The sequence below is a fragment of the Vitis vinifera genome, chromosome 18, assembly GCF_030704535.1.
Source record: "Vitis vinifera cultivar Pinot Noir 40024 chromosome 18, ASM3070453v1".
Classification (NCBI taxonomy): Eukaryota; Viridiplantae; Streptophyta; class Magnoliopsida; order Vitales; family Vitaceae; genus Vitis; species Vitis vinifera.
In genome coordinates, this window is record NC_081822.1 from 24,572,715 (window position 1) to 24,585,496 (window position 12,782).

At 34.7% G+C, this 12,782-nt stretch overlaps 1 protein-coding gene and 1 long non-coding RNA gene across 3 annotated transcripts; both read right to left on the reverse strand.

Moving 5' to 3' along the window:
* Nucleotides 1–383: 383 nt before the first annotated feature.
* Nucleotides 384–10,941, reverse strand: LOC100243534 (tetratricopeptide repeat domain-containing protein PYG7, chloroplastic). Of its 2 annotated transcripts, XM_002270311.4 has the most exons (6): nucleotides 10,683–10,941; nucleotides 7,198–7,284; nucleotides 6,489–6,540; nucleotides 3,965–4,257; nucleotides 2,007–2,153; nucleotides 384–860 (listed from the first exon to the last, which is right to left on the reverse strand). In XM_002270311.4, the coding sequence occupies exons 1-6, from the start codon at nucleotides 10,842–10,844 to the stop codon at nucleotides 576–578; spliced, it is 1,026 nt and encodes a 341-aa protein (XP_002270347.1). In that variant the 5' UTR covers nucleotides 10,845–10,941; the 3' UTR covers nucleotides 384–575. The 2 variants fall into 2 exon arrangements, with proteins under 2 accessions (XP_002270347.1, XP_010665120.1); XM_010666818.3 differs by lacking the exon at nucleotides 10,683–10,941 and having other exon boundaries at nucleotides 6,489–6,544.
* Nucleotides 4,623–6,477, reverse strand: LOC132253207 (uncharacterized). Its single transcript, XR_009465001.1, has 2 exons — nucleotides 4,884–6,477; nucleotides 4,623–4,835 (listed from the first exon to the last, which is right to left on the reverse strand). It is a non-coding gene; the product is annotated as an uncharacterized LOC132253207 (long non-coding RNA).
* Nucleotides 10,942–12,782: the final 1,841 nt, after the last annotated feature.

Consider the following 12,782-nt stretch of genomic DNA (forward strand, 5'->3'; position numbering starts at 1 on the left):
GTTAACCATAAACCACCTAAGGCTTCCTTACTCATAAAGAATGAAATGCAAAAGAAGATTTAATCCTAGCTCAGACCTGAAACCTGCAATGCAGGAGATTAAGAAGAACCCGGTTCAAAAGGCAGAATACAGAAATTTTGAAAGATTTAGACCATGAAAAATCATCACTTCTTGTTCAAGTTAACCATGACATAGCCAATCAAAGGATATCAGAATTGAAGCAGTAGAAACAAGGGTATATTTACTAAGGGCAGCACAACAGAGGAGAGGAGTTAGGAGTTTAGAAAGATAAGGCAAGGATTCAGCATTTTATCAGGCACCTTAGGGTGTCTAGTGTTGGGTGAAGCAGACTCAGTGCAGCATCCAATGAAAGCCTCAGAAAACACATAGAACATCTAGAATTTATTTGCCATCCAGAGCCCCTGTCAAGCCAAACTGAGCCAAGTTCTCAAGGTTGTTAGTTAGTGCTCTCACGAGAAAGAAAAAAAAAATAACAAAAATGCAATCAGAAATAAATTGTCAAAATTCTAGATCACTGTGTGAGAGCTAACACATAATGCTGTGCAAATCATAAATCATCTCTCCTTTGGTTGAGTGGGAACTACTCCTTTGTACAATTGAACACGATCCTTCAACGCATCTCTCCGAGGTCGTGCCACCTTATTGTTAGGATCGAAAAGAAGCACTTCTTCAAATGCCTTAAGAGCAGACTTTAAGTCTTTCTTCTTCTCATAAGCATCACCAAGGTTGTTCCAGGCTGTGACATAGCCTGGTTGAAGTTTCACGGCATTCTCAAACTGAGTGATTCCCTTTTCAAGCTTCCCATCACGAACATAACTGACACCAAGTGCGTTGTAAACCTGGTAAATATTTAAGAGAAGGTAAATATATCAAACCACACATCATGATGCAGCAAAAAATACAAGGCACTCTTATTCTCCTAATTTTCTTTATTGTTTACCCCTCATCTCCCTACACAACTTATATCTAGTTTGCTTTAGTTCACAATAAACATGGAAGCTAGATGGCAACCACAATGACTATAACAGCAACAGTCTTCAGTTGGACTGAGATCATCTACATGGCCAAAACAAACTTTTAGCCTATGGAAGAAGAATAATGACACTTGGAGAAATCAATACATGTAATAAAAATTATAAAACAGAATTGAAAATGTAATATTTGGGGGGAAAACTCAAATCCAATCAAGCTGCGGCCAGGTCCATGTACTTAACACACTTTTAAAGCCATAATACATTAATTTTGTTTTCCATTTTAACAAAATTCAATTTCTTCCAGTTTATCCAGAAAAGAACAGTGAATGTACTTGCAGATGATAATTCCATGCATGCAAGTTTAGTGATGATATTACAATTGACGGGCTGAAAGGAGAATACTTATCATTTAATAACGCTTCTGGCTTCTATTCTGTTGCATTTTAGTCAATGCAAGAGGTAGAATTTTCTAAAAGAGGACAGACAAAATTAGTGACAACTGCCAACAAGCCCATTATTGCGAGTTGAAGGTGCAGAAAGGAGCAGAACTTGTTTATTGGAATTGAGTTCTCAACTATATTTATCCAGACAACATCCACATTTTACTGAAAACATGACCGTCATACTTGTGGACCTATGGTTAGGAATACTTATCATTCAATAACACTTCTGGCTTCTATTCTGTTGCATTTTAGTCAATGCAAGAGGTAGAATTTTCTAAAAGAGGATAGACAAAATTAGTGACAACTGCCAACTAGCCCATTATTGGGCGTTGAAGGTGCAGAAAGGAGCAGAACTTGTTTATTGGAATTGAGTTCTCAACTATATTTATCCAGACAACATCCACATTTTACTGAAAACATGACCATCATACTTGTGGACCTATGGTTAGGAATACATCCACTTCCTATTAATATTAAGGCAACACATTAAGTAGCATGTGCATTTGCAAATGGTCCCACATTACTTCTGTCTGTTTGTAGAATATCAAGGTCCAAGAGACTAGCATACCTGGGCAAGATCTTGATCATCTCCATCCCATTTCTCAATTGCCTGAAGCAAGAATTTAGTAGCAGCTGGATAAAATTTCCTCCGCAACATCACTGCTCCAAGTTCAAACAGTTCAGTTGCACTGGCATCACCACTTCTTACTTGCTCCTGAAATTCCAAAAAGAGAGGCATAATATAAGAAACAGATTCCTGCCAGCCACTCTTTAGTATACATTATAATGAAAAATAAATTTCCTTCAGAAAAAACCATTAGGAAAAGAAAAAAAGGAAACCAAATCAACAGGGAACAAAAAACACTAAATTAGTGGGAAAAGAAACACTTAAAAAAATATTACAGAAGAAAGGAGTGAGTCAATTTTGAGGTTTAGTAAAAACTAGTAGGCCAGCACACAGTCCAAAACATTGTAATTTCATTCATAGGGCATAGATGAGGTTAGTGATTGAACTTCTGACAAGACAAAAATATTGACCATCAAGATACATAGAAATGTACAAAAAATATTCATACTGGAAAAATTATAGAAAAAAAGAAGAAGAAAGAAACTACTATGAACACATGAAATTTTGAAACAAAACTTAGGAACTGTTAATACAAACAGTAATATATCATTAGAAGTAGAAGCACTAATAAAAAGATGCATCCCTGAAAAGTATGTGATTTGTAGTGTGAACCCCATGTGTGCAGATGAGTACATATAGATTGAATGTAAACAATCCCATGTTTATTTTGAAGTAATTTAGTGAGGAAGTTCATGTCATCTGTGTCTTGGAGGTCATCCAGTCAGGTGGTCAATGCATTGATGTAGAGGGAAGCCAAATCATTCAAGTTTTTACAACAGATTTTTAAACCCCAACCATTCCCTCACCTTGATTGAAGCATATCTACTTCTATTTACTTGCTTTCATTTAGATCGTCTTTCAGAATTCTTCGATGGTCTAAAGCTAGCTGTTGGAGACATCTCAAACAGCTAGCTTTTTCAAATCAAAATATTGGCAAGATATTGAAGACATTTCTACAATATCTTCAAAGAAAATGGCTTTCAAGGGAAATGTATTGAATATCTCAGCCCTACCAATGTATTGTAGATATTTCAGCAAGAAAATGACAGTGGGAAGTCCTTTAAAATTTAACAGCACCCACCAATACACCACAATATCAGTTTCAGTTTTAATCATTGGATAGTGAAAACACACACATAAGAGACATGAACTAAAAGGGACCTGAAATCAGCACTCTGAGCTTAAAACTAACACAATTAAAAGCATTCAAACTGAAGCCAACTTAAGGGGAGACAAGTTAAGTCATTTTGGTAAAGCATTAAGCTTTACCTTTACATGTATCTAGATAAATGGCCTGAGAAGATCTTCTACTGGGTGGAAATTTCAGGGTATCTGGTGGTTGAAAAGTTGAGTAAATGTTTATACAGATGGGATCTATTCAAATTTTGTGATAGAGTAATTCTAGGATTGAGAAATTCAAAGAGTAATCATGCTGACAGTTGATGATGTTAAGAAGGTTCAATTGGGCAGTTGCGACCGTTTGTTGTCCAAACAAAAAGGAGGCCTTAGCCCAGGTAACAATGCTACTAGGAAAATAGCTCTTCTGGTACAAGGATGTGGAAATTTCCTAGAGAACAAGCTATTTTTGTCACTCAATTATCAAAAGCAAATGGAATAACAAAAAGAGAGGGACTTAATTTTTGTTGTTTTTTTTTTTTTTGGGAAAAAAACAGTACTTCTCTAGGGATTGACAAATTTGACATTGCAAATGCAAGTGCACCAATTACTACAAGACCATCCTCAATTCCAAAAATCATTTGAACATCATTCCATTTATTTTTTGTAGTCAATATGTTTACTATCAACTATAAATGCTAAAAGAAAGATTCATCAATATTCAAAAAAAGGTTGGAAAAGGATAAATGAAAATAATAAATAAAGAAGGACTAGAATCTTACTTGCAATTCTTTAGCAGAAAGGTCAAGTTCTCTACGAACAAGGACTTGACGAATCACAAAAAAGGTTCCAACTCCAATCAAACCTAACAGTAAAAGAAGGTAAGAAAGCTGAATCCCCAATTCAAACAACTCCCCAACCTCATAGACTACATTCATTTTGACATCTTCACTTGAGTGTGCAACTTGTGCAGAAGTCAACCACGAGGCTACTCCACATGAAAGTGCAGATACAGCAATCAGTGGCCTTTTTGCATTTGTAGCATCCTCAAAAGCCAAAATGTTAGTCAAGAATCCTGCAATAGTATATTTATTAATAAGATGATTGCTCTTATAAATTAAAACATCTAATGTGCAAAAACTGAAGAGAGGTTAAAAACATGTTATATAAGTGCTGCAGGTCTGAAATTTTGTGAAAAGATAGATGCTTACAGTCTGCTTGGTTAGTCCTATAAAATTAAAAGCGAGAAGAAAATAAAGGAAAGAAGAGACAGCTTAATCATTTTCAAAAAGTGGTGAGTAAGGGTTAGTTCTATAAAACAAAAGGAAGGAGAAAATAGAGGAAGAAGAGACAGCTTAACCATTTTCAAAGTGGAGAGAAAGGACAGTCCTGAACCCTTTTGAGAGGTAATTATACCTCGTTTCTTAAATGTTGTACTCAATTAGGAAAAGGTGCTATTCCATAGGGGTGAGGTTATGGTGCGGTGCTTGGCCTAATCTCTGCATTGACTGATCTCATTTGAGAAGTCATAATGCTCTACCTCTGTGGCCTCTGAAAAAGGTTCTGCTCCTCCAAAAGATGCTACATCACAAGAAAGCAGTGCACCTGTCCTAATTGTTGAATTATCCATAACATCATTTCATGGAATAGAAACTTTTCTTTCCCAGCTTCACATGTGTTCCACTCTGCACATTCCTCCACCATAAGTTTCTTTCTCCAGCTCATTTAACTTCAAATCCCACAGCACAATGTGTGCCTGATTGGAACAGACCACATTTCTTTCCATTAGACACCCATATCCTTTCATGCTGTACATCACCCCAAGCATGTGGCCCTTCAGACTCCCTAGCTTTACCATCCACATCCACCTGCTAGCATGCAGGCTTATGCCCCTCTTTATCGCAACCAAACCTGGGTTTGAAACCGCTAAGGCCACCAATTCAGGAACATTAAAGAATAAAATACTGAGGCGGGAAACTAATAGACATCCATGTAATCCCAAGTTCCAACAATAAAAAATGGTGTTTAAAAATTAAAAGATTTTGTGCTTGGCAGGGAACATTATCATGTCTAGCCAGTTCAGAATGGAAAAACTGTGCTGATTACTTGGTCTTGCCTTCATCTTATGCTGAATTGTTCACTGAAACTGATCAACATTTTCATACGCCTTTTGTGAACATGTTACAACTTGGAAAGTAACATAAAATTAGACAAAAAGCACAAGCAACAGAGAATTGGACAAAGAAGCACAAATTGCATTATTACTTCATAGGAATGATGCAGTATCCATGAACAATTATATAGCAGCAAAACAGCAGAGTAAGCAAATTTGATTTCTTTTTCCCCTTGAAGAGAAAGAAGGTTAATTGTATAATAATATGTCAAGTGGGAATCAACCAACTCCCATTCCTATCATCAGCAAATGCCGCTCACTGACTGGTGCATCTGGATCTTTAGGTCATTTACCACAAATTAAAATGGGACTTGGGAATTGTTAAGCAGCCAAATCAACCCAAAAGCATAAATTGCTAAGTAATTGTCCTCATGAGCAACTTTTTTGGGCTTTCATGTGTACTCAATAAATGAAAGAAAGAAATAAGCAGTGAGGTTCAAACTTATGACCTCCCCTAATAACAAAATTCTGATACTATGTTAACCTATCAATTTGACCAAAAAGCTTAAGTTGTTAGGTAATAATAGACTAACAATTTATAGCTAGTTGATATAGGCTACAACACTAACAGGAATGATAAAAATATGAGATGGACCAAGCTTTCAGATCTCTCAAAAGTACAGTGTTGTACACTACATGTAGGTTTCAGATTAAGAGATGTCTGGCTTGAGGGCTATGAGGCCTCCAAATGCCTATAGACTAGAATGATCCAGATGGATATGCCGGTGGACCATGTATTACAATTGCTACATGTGAAATAAATTACAAAGACAAAAAAGATAAGCAACTAAGGCCTCGTTTGAGATAGTTTTTTGTTTTTTGCTTTAACTAGAAGCTAAAGTCAACACAAAGTTATAATTTTCACAAGGCATTATTCGCATTGTAAAAGTTTTAGTAAACATGAAATAACTTACTTCATAAGCCAAAATCAAATTTCAAGGTGAGGCAACATTTTTCTTGACTTCCATATTAAGCTCTCTTATAAATCATAGCTCTTTTGAAAAAATTATTAAAACAGGTATTAAAGCTCTTTTTAAGCTTTAAAAACAGCTTTTGACTTTTAAGAAACCAACCCAAATAGAGTCTAAACTTAATTGACAATAAGATTGTGAAAACACAGAACAGGGAATTACCTTTAAGATTTCTTGAAGTCAATGATTTTATTGCTACTTCCCTTCCAAATATCTGCCTTCATCCACAGGGAGAGAAAAAAAATTAGTAACAGCATAGGTATGGCATAGCTTCTAAAGAAGTTTCTAGTCAACAAAAATTTGGACATAGAAAGGATGAACAAAATGATTTTTCAAGTTCTTCATGCATGGATAGAAACTAAAGGATAAGGAATAGATTTTCATGCTCTGATTTACCTACAACCCTCTATACAGAATCCAATTACATAAGATAATATGTCACACTTTAGGAAGTCATGTCTCTATGATTGATCATGACTTTGATCTACCAAGGTGTTTAAATAATTCTTCCAATTTAACAACCTCAACCAAAAAAAGATAAAAAAAAGGAATAAAAGGTTACTTTTTTCATAAAGAAAAATAAACTTTAACCAAATTCTTATGGACGTTGATTTGGTGTTAATATCCGGATACGATATACAAAGATGTGATTATCATACAAGTGCAGTTCTTTTTGTCCATTGAATTGACTAAGTTTTTAACTAAAGAAGTTACATACATGGAATATGATATATTCTTCTGCTACCAATTAAAGAAGAATCAAACATATGTACAAGTTTTGTACAATTAATCACCATGCTTTCTTCAGTAAAAGCTTGTTTCTTGACTGAAGGTCTTTATTGAAGTTTATAGAGGCTGTTAGCACACATACCTGCAATATAGGAGATTCAGTGACATCCAGCCCATGATCTGTCACAGAGGTTGCTGAAGTGGGTGCACTACAACGCTGAGTAGTAACCTGGGTTTAAACAGCAACATTAAGAGAAGTTGAGAGATAGATGTAGTCTCAATTTCAGAAGAATGTGGTGACAAGGAATATTGGATATCCTGAAAGGTTTCATCTGCCTATACAAAATGAGCAAAAGTTGCATATTCAAGGTATGTGCAAATTATTTATTTTCTTTTTGCCATGTTATCTCAAACAGGAATATTTTTTAAGTTACTAAAATACAGCCACCAAATGTTAAGATTCAATAACTGAGAAAACTATTACAGATCAAGAAGTGATATAACTTCCACTTATCTAAGTGAAGTGAGATTAGACAAGTCACTAAAACAAAGTTCTAGCATGAGGGCCTCAAAGAAGTGGCTTTCTTGAGGGTTGCAAATCTCATTGTTGAAGGTGACTATGGTTGGTTTTTTTTTTTTTTTGATAAGTAAGGTGACTATGGTTGTTATATCTTCGACAACCATGGGAAATAGAGGTGGTTAATGCTGCTGAAGGTGCTAGGATGAGGGGAGTTCATGACATCTCTAGGATAATTTGGCCTATCTTTCATTGGAGTCCTAAGTTGGATAAATCAGATGGTAGACAAATTGGCAAAGAGGAAGTCTAGAACTCTAGATTGCAAGAGATTTTTTTAGGAAGCTATTCACACTCTTGAGAATGTTAGGATTTGTTGTTTCCCTTGTTTGTTTTGTGTTTATTCCTTCTTCTTTTTTTCATTAAGCAATCTCATTCTTCCCTGCAAATTTGCATCTTATCATTAATAAATTCTGTTCCTCAGTCAAAAATAAATAAACAAATAAGATCTTAAACTAAAATTTTACAATTCATGACAGCTCCAGAGAAAGATTCACTGGTACTGGTAGTTAATTAAGAACGCTACGCTAATTAAGAACACATAAAAGCCCATCATTCTTACGCTATTGAATAGAACAAGTATTTGATTTGGTTTGATTATTTGCATTTGACATTGTGAAATTATTTCCCAAATTAAATCAGAAGCAAAATAAATAAACAAATAAATAGAGATGGGAAAATAGAGAATATGCTACAATGGTACAATGTAAATGTTAGAAATTACACACCAATGTTCAGAAAAAGATTTTATTAGGAGAGGAACTTATTACAAAGGGGAAAAAGAACATTTCTAGATTGCTAATTTTTACATGGAATAACAGAACCAAAATATCAGTTGCTAGTTACTAGTCTAATATGGTAACTGAACATCAGGAATTAAAACGAATCATTTTCCCTTTTTCTGTTTTCGTTGTATTTACATCTCAAATCTGCTGTGATATACCATCACTTCTCTTGAAAGCATGCATACACCTTGTAAAAAGCTAACTCATATTTTAGCTTCTTCCACAAGTGTGAAAGAAGATGAATCTTTTTAGGTTGCTAAATTTAACCTTCTAACGGAAAATTTTCACTTCAATTATGAAATCCAAAATGCTGAAACTAGAGTACCGCTGTTCTATGGTAATAGATAGCAGATGTCTCCAAATCCTTCTTGCTTGTTCTATGGTTTTACTTTCTTCTTTGGAAGTTTAGAATGTACTATATTCTTTTTTAGAGAACCCACTGTAAAATTTTTGAATTTTTTTCCCCATACAGATGATAAGAAGAAGCTTCCAATGGTTTGCCAATCAACCCTTAAAAATATATGTTCTTCTTAGAGTGAAAAATATAATTAGTTTATCCATTGTTTAAATCTAACACTGGAAGACATATACAGCCTCTTTTGTCATATAGAGCCAGTAACATGCATCCTTTGGCCTATGGTATGAAGTTCCCAGTCATATGCTGAAGATCCTATGGTTGCACCAATTGAGGGAAAAATTCTATACACAGAGACCAACAGCCAAGTTGCATCCAATTCATTGGGACTCATCTTGTTAGGGCACAAACCTAGTCAGTCCTAGCCCTGTTAAGACAACCCACTTGAAAATTTACACTCTCAGAAAACAAGACAATCAGGATAACTCATGAACCAAAAAAACTCCTCTTAAATACCTTAATTAATAACATCTAAGTTCCAATGCCCTTCTTGACAAACCCAGTTTAACCAAAATGAAGGTTTATAGCCAAAATAACTGAAGTCATAGATTTGGATTAAATTTATAACCTTTACAAAATACTTCTTGATGAAAAGATCCAAATACAGTACACACTGAAGAACAATTCTAACCTCCAATCACTTGAAATTGACCACTCCAAAGTCATTTTTTTCAGCCATTCTACTTTTTCTAGGACCATCATATCCTACTAATCTGGGTAAAATCCAAGACTAAACCAAAAACAATCTGACTATTATCTTGTTAAAGCATTCACCTCAAATAAGATTAAACAAAATAGAATATAATTGTACTATATCAAACCAACAGATCAAGATAATATTTTCTACCAACCTCCATTTCGCTGCTGGGAAACAAAGATAAAGAAAAGAAAATTGGAGTTTTCAGTCTCATGTTTTTTGTCAATTCTGTTTCTTAAAAACCCAAGAACTGAGCTAATCCAAACAGGCACATTAAGCTTAATAGGAAGTGTTCTTCCGTTCTCTTTGCTCCTAAATTATGAAAATTAAGGTTAAAATTCTTCCTTCCTATTTCATTTTGTGGCTTTTCCACACCAATGCAACTGTACTGAAACTGTTTAATTAGAGACTTGCACAATTAGCAGCAGTAGCAAAAGGAGTAGCAGTAGTGGTAAAAAGCAGGGTACTGATGCAAGTGATGAAATTAAAACTCAAATTTTTTTACTTCTTCCTGCATTTTCTCAGAAAACAACCAAACCAACAACAGCATCAACACCTGGGTATTAAAAGGCCAAAAAAATTAGTGCACAAATACATCAATAGCAGCAGCAGTGGTCAAGACTTGACCGTGGGGCTGTGATGAAAGTAATGAAAATTAAAATTCAAAACCTTATATCTCTTCTTTTCCCTCATTTTCTCAGCAACCTAATACACCCAACAGTGCCACAGCCCATGAATTAAAAGACAAACATAATTAGTACATAAATACTCAAATAGTAGCAACGGCTGGAAGAGTAGCAGCAGAAGTAAAGAATTGAAAGCCGGGTTCTGATGGAAATAGAAAAAATCAAGATTCAAAATCTCAATTCTCTTTTCCCTCATTTTCTCAGCAATCAAGCAAGACTAACAGCACCCAAACCCGAGAATTAAAACCAAAACAAAATTAGCACACAATTAGTAGGGAAGAACTCCAAGCAGGGTTCTATCTTAAACAAACAAAAACCAAAATCCAGAAAAGCTAATTTCCTTTCTAGTCCAGCATTTCCCCACCAACCAAACATACCCAACAGCAACAAAAACACATGAACCAGAAGCCCAGAAAGGAGGAAACACAAAAACAAAAAAGACAAAAAAGAATCCAAACTAGGGGTTTTACCTCAAGAGCGAGTCTGTAAGGCCTCCAATTGCGAGACCCAGATGAAGAATGGCGGGGATGGTGGTTCTGGAGAGGTGGTGGAGATGAAATAGTGGATTGGATTTGGAGAAGCATGTCTTTTACTAGGGTTTTTGCTGAGTAGTGGTGTGAAGTGGGAAGCATCAACTGATCTGCAAGAGAGGGAAAATGGGTGGTTTTATCTGAAAAGTGAAGCTTTAAGAGTTGGTTGCGTTGAAGATAAAGTTCACCTGCAGTGACATGCTATTAAAGATATGCACAATAAAATAAGAAATATTTGCATGGGGCACATTTGGAAAAACATTTTTCAGCTTATTCGTGCAATTTACATTCACATAATTTCATGTGTTTGCACATTCTTTGAACAAATTTGATTTCATCAAATGTCTAAATGATCCAAATTGTAAGTCCACTATGGTACCAAATCCATATCTTAACAATCTTATTATGATAATGTTAATTTATAAGCTTCCATGCTTGCACCTTGTAAGATGTATTAATATTTTTTATGGTCCAATTATGGATATATTATGATTTTAAATGATAATTGAGTTCTATATTTCTCATAATTTATGTGCTTCACACAATCCCATATTTATTTGTGAATGGCTAAGTCCAAATTGTACGTCATTAATAATATCAACTGATATAGTTCAAATTGCACTAACTTTTGATAAGGATTTTGGGTTTTAACTTCCCCAAACTTTTTTTTACTATAAGGTGACCTTTTCAACCCCAAGCTATATGCAAGAGGATGGAGAGGGAGACTAGACCAAGTTGGTGTTGGGATAAAACCCTTAAAAATATGACATGATGTCATGATAAATAAATTTCATTATTATTTATATCATGATTCTAATTTTCCATTTACTATCTATGTTGAACATTCAAACCTAAAGTATTTACATTGTACATGATTTGAGTGCATTAGGAGTTGAATAAAATATCCAAGTTATGAGTTTCTTGTAAGTAGATGAATTGTTCACAATTGATTAATTGAACTTAGGCAACCCATTTTGAGGTTGTAGTGTACTACCTCCTAATTAGAAGGATGATTTGTTTTAGTCATTGAGATAAGTTTCATATGATGAGTACACTAGTATGTGTGGTTGTACATTGGACAAGACTTATAGCGAGTTATAACATTGGCTATCGGGTAATCATAACTTCATCAAACTATTATATTGCATCAGTTCTTACCCTTAAGAGAATATTAAGCTAATGTTAAGGTCTTCAGTGGTCACGACCTACGAGTGACACCCTAAGGTAGTTATATTAGAATATCACCCTTAAAAACATGACATGATGTAACAATAATTAATTTTTTTTGTTTATAAAATGATTTTATTTTCTCAATTGATCTATCCTACTCCATTATACTCTCTAAGCATTCAAGTTTGATAGCTTTTGCATCATACATAACTTAGGTGCATTAGGAGTTGCACGAAAGATCCAAGCCATGGGTTCCTTATAAGTAAAGGAGTTGTTCACAACTAGTTCATGGATTTAAGCAATCCATTTGAGGTTGTAGTGTACTACATTATAATTTAAAGGATGACTTTTCTTGGTCATTGAGATGAGTTTCATGGTTAGTGCACTAATATGTATTATTATACATTGGAGATAACCTATGGTGAGTCATGACATTGACTATTGGTAGTCATGATCTCACCAAGCTATTATATTGCAATGAGCTCACAACCTTGAGAGGATAATGAGCTTATGTTGAAGTCTTTATTGGCTTTAACCTACAAGTGAGACTCTAAGGTGATTATATATTTCCTATGAATTAAGTTACTGTCGATGAAGGTTAGTGACAATAAGTATACTCAAAACAGACACCATGATATTTCATGGATTTGAGATAGCATGTTCCCTTAGATGATTCTAAGGATATGTAATCAAGGAATTTATGGTTGTACTAATTCCTTAATTGGAAATTGGCATATGCTCTTAGAGAGTTATAATACATCAATCAATCATTTAATAAGAGGATTTGAGACTCAAGGCTGATAGAGGTAAACTTGAGAGGTTAATAGCCTTGGAATCTTTGGATTACTCCATTCTAAGTCTTGGATTGAT

Coding starts and splice junctions, on each gene's coding strand:
- LOC100243534 (XM_002270311.4), bottom strand. CDS start 10,844: ATGCTTCCCACTTCACACCACTACTCAGCAAAAACCCTAGTAAAAGAC. Junction 7,285..10,682: donor CTTACAGACTCGCTCTTGAG/GTAAAACCCCTA, acceptor GTTTAAACCCAG/GTTACTACTCAGCGTTGTAG. Junction 861..2,006: donor ATGATCAAGATCTTGCCCAG/GTATGCTAGTCT, acceptor AATATTTACCAG/GTTTACAACGCACTTGGTGT.